General features: G+C 48.1%; 2 protein-coding genes across 3 annotated transcripts; one reads left to right on the top strand and one right to left on the bottom strand.

The window, feature by feature from the left end:
* Window positions 1-785: 785 nt before the first annotated feature.
* Window positions 786-6,985, bottom strand: LOC127311848 (cryptochrome DASH, chloroplastic/mitochondrial). Of its 2 annotated transcripts, none has more exons than XM_051342327.2 (12): window positions 6,546-6,985; window positions 6,239-6,378; window positions 5,774-6,013; window positions 5,549-5,693; window positions 5,262-5,449; window positions 5,143-5,189; window positions 4,963-5,039; window positions 4,716-4,791; window positions 4,572-4,641; window positions 4,357-4,480; window positions 4,159-4,208; window positions 786-1,110 (listed from the first exon to the last, which is right to left on the bottom strand). In XM_051342327.2, exons 1-12 carry the CDS (start codon window positions 6,949-6,951, stop codon window positions 907-909), a joined length of 1,767 nt encoding a protein of 588 aa, XP_051198287.1. In that variant the 5' UTR covers window positions 6,952-6,985; the 3' UTR covers window positions 786-906. The 2 variants fall into 2 exon arrangements, with proteins under 2 accessions (XP_051198287.1, XP_051198288.1); XM_051342328.1 differs by having other exon boundaries at window positions 5,774-5,995.
* LOC139833090 (uncharacterized) lies at window positions 1,553-3,799 on the top strand. Its single transcript, XM_071823248.1, has 2 exons — window positions 1,553-2,921; window positions 3,398-3,799. Exons 1-2 carry the CDS (start codon window positions 1,553-1,555, stop codon window positions 3,409-3,411), a joined length of 1,383 nt encoding a protein of 460 aa, XP_071679349.1. The 3' UTR covers window positions 3,412-3,799.
* Window positions 6,986-7,359: the final 374 nt, after the last annotated feature.

The following is a 7,359-nucleotide window of genomic DNA, read 5'->3' as shown; positions in this document are numbered from 1 at the left end:
TTGCATCTGCGAAAATTTAGCGCGGGAAATGAGGAGGTTGTGCGCGGGAAAATCGGAGCTTCCGTTGTTCTGCGTGATCTGAAGATGAAGGATTTCCGAATGAATGAACCCGGAACCAAGTAAGAAGTTTTGAAGCTCTTCAAGATTCTCTTCGTTTCCGAATTGTATGAAGTCGGAGGAATGATGAATCTCGGAGAACTTCGGGGGCTACTGTTGTGGGTATACTTTATGGGTATATCAACGGCATGGCCTAGATCCGGCAAGCCCGGGTGGCCCATAGTAGGTGGTGAGGCATGTGGCCCATCGGGCGGCCCAGTTGCTGTAGATCATGAAGGATGAAGTCCAGCCCAGGAACGAGGAGCCGGATCCTAACCGACCTACGAAGGAGGCCGGATCCGTGGAGGCCCATGAAGTATCCGGATCCAGCGCGGCCTAGAAGGAAGGCGGATCCTTGACGTACACGGCAAGACATTGTACCGTAGTTAGGCAACTTGTATTCCGGCTAGAACTCTCCGTGTAAACCCTAGATCCGTGCGTCTATATAAGCCGGATCCCGGGAGCCCTAGAGGCACAACCACAACTCATTGTAACAACGCGAAAGCGCCCAGATAATTCCAGACAAGCAGCAGTAGGCCTGTCATCGTGCAGGTGTTCCGAAGCTGGGTAAATCGCGTACCACCGTCCCGTGTGCACTCCGCCCTATGGCCTCTACTTCTTCTCCCCCTCGTGAGGATCCCTCCTCCGAGGTACCGTCGATTAGGCAACGACAGTGTATCACCGGAACATCTTGCAAAAGCCTCGCAAAACCTCAGGTTTCATTTACACTCAAACCAACTCATGTCACATCTGCTCCAACTCGTACTAACACTTGATCGATGGCATACATTATCAACACATACAACTGCATTATTTCTGTCTTCTGTAAACATTCTTCGGCCTTGTCTGCCTGTTGAACCGCTGATCTCTTTTCTGATTCCCACCATCAAACTTCAGCGGGACGATCTGCTTGATATACGAGGCACCAGGGAAGTTCCTCTTTTCCCTTGCAAGTGACCGGAGCTCCGGTAGCCAGTAGGCGACATACTCGCCGTCAGGATCATATGTCTTGGCCTGCAGAGACATGTTCGATCATGGTCAAACAGTTAAAAGGTTTGAGTAGTACCTACAAATCACCGTAGTTCCGTATTTTACACATAAAATGTATTCGCCTCGGTTGCTAAAGGATCTGCTTTTCTCAGGAAATCAAACTAGGCAGCGGTGCAGGACTAGATCCCAGGCAAGTCTTGATGGAGGATCTACCGAACTCTGTACATGTGTTTGTGGACAGAGATATTGCTGGTCCAGTTCGGTAATGAAATATAGATGTGCTCCATGTCAAAAAAAAAAAAAAAAAAAAAAAAAAAACACTACCTGTACCGTGGGTAATAAAGAGTTAAACAAACCATACACGCAACACATAGCCTAGCCCATATCTCAGGAACTACGAGGGGGCCATCAAATGGAATCCTATAAATAGTGAATTCGGCTGCTGTTGATTGGCAAAGGCATTAGGATGGCCAAGACTCGTACTTCACCTAAAATAATCTTTCGACGCCGGGTCGTCGTCGTTTCTCTCCTAGTCCAAAACCCCACAGCGGCCAAGCCTAAGGAAACGACAGCAGAACCCGCGCCAGGAGTTACGGCGCGGGAGGCGCGCAGCCGCCGCCGCCTCCACCGGCTCGCTGCCTTCGTGGTAGCAGCCCTCCCGGAGGAGATTCTATTGTGGGAGATCTTTGTCCGCCTTCCGGTCAAGGATATCCTCAGCTGCCGCGCAGTCTGCCGCCAATGGCGCAGCCTCACCTCCGCCCCTGATTTCATCCTCGTCCACCACCGGCGCCAGCCATCGCTCCTCCTCCTTACCCTCAAGTTCAGTAAAGATCCAATCTACATGCCCTCCTACGGCAAAGCCTACAGCAAAGCCGATATAGATCGAATCTTCGAGCAAGCCTACGGCAAAGTCCGTACAGATCCAATCTTCGAGCGCGGCCACCTCCTCACACTCTACGGCACAGCCAGTACAAACCCAATATTGGAGCACGACTATTCCAGCCCCGGCTTCAAGATACACGCTTCTTGCAACGGACTCCTTCTCCTCTCCCTCTCGGACGCATACTGCTCGGACGGCAGCTTCAGCATCAGTAACCCGGCCACGCGTCAGTGTGCTCCACTCCCATGCCTCACCGCGGCAGGCTGCATCAACGTCGTGGCGTTCTACTACCACCACCCGTCCAGCGAGTACCGCATCCTGTACTGGAAGGGGAGACACCAGGGCCACCTCAACGATGGCTACTACATCCTTACGGTGCAGCAGGGTAGCTTGCCAAGGTGCATTGGAGTTCCTTCGCATACGCCTGGTACCGAGAAAGTCATGCTGGCCTTGAATGAAACGACTACTACTGATTTGGCTCCACCTGTCGCGTTCCGCAACTGCCTTCATTGGGACCCTGGCTACCAAGCAGGCATGCTCGTTTTCGACACAGTGGTTGAATCATTCAGACTCATGCGCCGCCCGGCTGATGCTGCCACATCAGGCACCTGTTTGTGCGACATGGAAGGTTCAATTGGCTTTAGCTGCTTTGCTGGTTGGTGGAGGGAAGACGTCAAAATCTGGGTATTGGAGGACTACGACAGAGAGGTTTGGTCATTCAAGTACCATGTGAAATTCCCGGTGGGGATCTTGTCTATACATTCAGATAGGCAATATTTCGTTCTGTCTCACAAGGGAGATGTGCTGGTCTACAGTCCCGGTTTACTTTACATGATCCACTGTGACAACACTGGCAAGTTGATAGAGGAATTCCAACTAAATTCATGGAGTAAGAGCATTATTGGACCTTGGGTCAAAGAAAGCCTTGTCAAGCCTGACTTCTACCTCGATAGTGGTAATCTTGGCAGATATATACATTTTTCCTACCTTTTACAGAGTATCTTTATTAAGTACTACCTCCGTACCAAAATAAGTGTCGCGGATTTTTCTAGATTCACATGTATCTAAACATGTTTTAGTGTGCACATACATGCGAATCTAGCCAAATCCGTGACACTTATTTTTAATGGAGAGGGACTGCCTTTTTTCCCCCTAGTGACTGCATTTGCTGCCTTCTGAGGTTTAGCTATTATATTGATGTGTAAAATGCATGTTGGGTTGGTATATATAATCATTCACCGGATATAATATTTCCACATGTTACATTTAGAACTGTGCCCTCTAAAATTTACTTCCACTTCTATGCATATATGTCTCTCTTTGTTGTTTACAAATCGTATATCTCTAGGTTGCTAGCTTAAATTTAAGCTTCAGATCATTTTCTTATTATAATCTACTGACACTAGCTCCGCTTCTCTTTGCTGTTTTTAGGAAATGTCAAATAAACACCTACATCGATGAGTACTTGGCTACAATGGTGGAATTAATTTTCAGTCGTTGGCAGCAACAGAATTTGAACTATTTTTGTGGGAGTCAAAGCATTTATGACGAATCACATCATAGACACAATACAATGTCTTGCTCCCATTGGCGCTCCTTGAGTTCATTTGCTTTTGGTTTAATATATATAGTACTATTCGTGGTTATTGCAGTTTTTTAGTTTGCTTGTATCGGTTGCAAGTTCTCACCAGATGTTTTTCAGACCAAAAACCTTTGAGAATAGTATGAATAAGAGAACAAGATAGTATTCTACACAACATGTACCGGTTGAATTTTTTCATTAGATGTCGTGTTTTTTTCCATTTGTCTGGCAGTGCATGCATTCTGTTGTTAACCGAGACTTGCAGCAAAAACTTTGCAGTTTAACTATGTGTTCTCATTTTGATGAATTTTATTTATATATTGTGTGGTTTGGCTTCCTGCGCTTTCAAGTTTACATGTTAGGTACAAGCAGTAGGAAACAATAGCATTTCCTTTTCCATCATTTAAGGATATTTCTAAGATTTGCTATGTGCATGTAGTAACAAGAGCCTATTTATTGAGGCCTGGCCGGCAATTTCATGGTGTTCTTATGTCGCGATGCTAACTTGCCAGAATGATATCTATGGTGGTTCATGGTAGTATATTAACTAGAATTCAGACCAGTAAAAACAAGTATTCAGATGTTGATGTCATTTAGTCTTGATGCTTACTTGCTTGGGGATACTGAAGTATCGGTCTTCGCGTGGATCATTGCCAACTCCTGTTAAGAGTACAGAAACAGTTGGAGTCAGTTCTAATATTTCAGGATATGTGCACATGAGCTCGCCATTTTCTTTATGCGCACACTATGCTTTTAGGATGAATTGTCAAAGATAAGATTTAGTAATTAGATATAAGGAAACATTGACCTGATCCATATGTCCAATTGCCATAATTTGAAGCGGGGTCATAATCCAGTAGGCATGTTTCGAACCATTCAGCTCCCATTCGCCAGTCGATACCCATGTCCCGGACCAAAAATGAGCAGACAATCTACATATAAATGATGGAATCTATAAATGACTGGGTGATGGGACAAGATGGTCTGCAGTGTTATACCCTCACTGAGTATGCCAAATGCTACCTGACGGCCACGGTTGGACATGAAACCAGTAGCTAAAAGCTCCTTCATGTTGGCATCAATAAGCGGGTACCTGGATTTCACCATGACAATTGAGAAGGTATGACGAGCAGCAGAAAGATAGGAATAGTTCGGAGTATGTTGTACCCAGTCCGACCATCTCTCCAAGATTCAAACAGTGTCTGATCTTGACTCCACTTGGAAACTACTTTCCTTGGACCTCCTACGACAATTACAAAAGGATTATGCTCTTTCGTTGGCTAAATGCGACCTTTTCTTTTCAAGATGAAACAGTAGTGCACTCTTTTTGTAATAACTGAGGAAGGCAAAATTCCGAATGCCACTTTTTTCAGAGTGTGGTATCTAAGGACATGAGAGACAACCGTATCATTACCTAAGTGGAAAATGGAGTTCCCATATTTCTCTGAAAGAAATCTGAAGTAATCTCTCCATATCAGCTCAAATAATACCCTGAAGCCATTGGCATGTCAGTAAAGGCAGTTCAAACTATAAATTCGAGCACTCCTGACAAACAACTTCAGCATGAAATTAGGCCAGAGAGGCACACACTGACCAGTATGTGGAATCATTTGCCACTCTCTGCTTCTCATATCTCTTCACCTGCATAATGACTGAACTTTTTTAGCCGGAGAGAGAGCTAACAATTTGTCCGAGCAACCATTAAATCTTCACCTCTTCGCAAACGTAGCGTGGTGAAAGGCTGCCCGAAGCAAGCCAGGGAGAGAACTTGGTGGAGTAGTCTGGACCAAGCATGCCATTCCTAGTCTCTTTGTAGACTTTCAGCTGATCATTCTTCCAGAAGTATTCATGAACCCTTCCCAGAGCTGCACTTTCTCCTCCTATGAAATACATCCCCTTCTCTGGCTACATAGAGAAGCAAAAAGTAACAAAAAATTCAGAAGCATATCTACCAAGGAGCAACGGAGTGGTGAAAGTTAGGATAATACAGTTAACTGAACCTGCCTTTGTAACACTTAGACCAAGTGACTCCAGTGTAGGTACTGACCCCCACCCTCCAATCTCAGCAACACCAGAACTAGGGGCCGGCCCGAGCGAAGGTGGCAACTTGCTGCAGCTCCGACCGGAAGACTTCGACTCGACTGCCTGGCGAAAGCAGTTCCATCACAACAATAGCCACCAGCCTTTGCAATTTACAGGGCAATCAAGATGAACGGAGTTGCTACCTTTCTAAACTGCGTGTATACGTCTGGCAAGTTGCTCACGGGGAACGGAAGATCATCGATGTGGTACATTGTCGCTCCCCAGATGAGCTGAAGCTTGGGGTTCAGAGGTTTATTCTGGTTAGATGGTGTTCCAACTTGAGGGATAACCACCTGCTCCAAGCCTCTGCGCACGAGGAGTTCAACGAGGAGTTCCTCGCTGCAGGTTTCCTTGTGAGCGTAGACCTGCAGATACACCACTTTCTGTGTATTGGTCTGAGATTCCTAACCTCAATCTAGTACCCTAGGTAGGACCCAGAAATTCCACCTCAAACTGAAATAACGACATGATTGTGCACAGATACTGAGATACACCACTTGCTGCCTTAATCTGACGTGTCTGGTCTGAATTCAGTGCTCCCAGACCCGGATTTCAAATATCACACTGAACTAACTGGCTCAAGGATATGGTTGTGCAGATAGTATTACCGTGTGTGCGCTGACGGTCTTCACAATAGAAGGGAGGACGTCTTCAGGCTTGCCGTGCCGGATGAGCAGGTCGAGGCCCCGCTTCTGCAGATTCCGCTTCAGGTCCCCCAAGCACTCAATCAGGAACTGAGCCCTCAACGCTGAAACAACAGTCATTCGCGGTCAGGATCAAACACCATTGTTCAGAACCCCAACAAATCACCTAAATTCCGATTTAGGAAACTTCCAGCTTAAAATCGGCCTATCAGGGGCGAGAAATCGGCGTGCTCCGACCACCAAATGCAGCAGGAAGGGGCCGGTCTCTCACCTCCGGTCTTGGGGAACCCGAAGCGGTGGGTGGCGCCGCCGAGGACCCGGGGGTCGACGCAGTACACGGGGAGGACGGCCTCGGAGGCCGCCCACGCGCGCGCCAGCGCCTCGTTGTCCAGCACCCGGAGGTCGTTCCTGAACCACACCACGGCGACGCCGCTGCCTGCCCGACGCAGGCCAGGCGAGGTGTGCCGCCGGAAGGCCTCGTCGGCCGCCGCGGTGGTCTCTTCCGCGCCCAGGGACGGCACGGCCACTGCGCCGCGAAGGGGACGGAACGAGGCCGAGCTCGAGCTATCGGCGGCGTAGGTCATGGCGAGGAGGAAGCGGCTGCCGGATTTTCTGGGGAGGAGGAGGAATTGGGCGGTGGGAGGGAAGGAGCAGGAGGATGGGCGGAGGTGGAGCATTTCGAGGACTGGGAGTTGAGGTTTTTGAGATTTGAGGGGGCGATGGGGAAGATGGCAAGGGAGGAGGAAGGTGGAGGGAAGAGTGCGGAGGCGTGCCACGTGGGGATATTTGAATGGTGCTACGTGGATGGCTGTGAACCTGTAGATGAAACTGGATAGTGTGGGCCATGGAAAGTGATGGACCAATCGAATGTGATTCCGGAGTGGCAAGTTTCAGACGCTTTTTTTCCTATCAGGATAGACTGGAAGGTTTAATAAGACGACTTGTTGGCTTAACATATTATGGGTTTCAAGAAAGGTTTTAGGTGAAATGCTCATTCTATCCTCAACCTTCTCTCTCATGTGAACAGTTCCTGACCGCTCTCCTTCCCTGATTTCGCTCGGCGCCTCTCCCGTTCTCCGTCGGCG

Source organism: Lolium perenne, chromosome 7 (genome assembly GCF_019359855.2).
Source record: "Lolium perenne isolate Kyuss_39 chromosome 7, Kyuss_2.0, whole genome shotgun sequence".
Lineage (NCBI taxonomy): Eukaryota > Viridiplantae > Streptophyta > Magnoliopsida > Poales > Poaceae > Lolium > Lolium perenne.
Note: the sequence above shows the minus strand (reverse complement) of the source record. Positions and strands in the feature narration are given on the sequence as shown.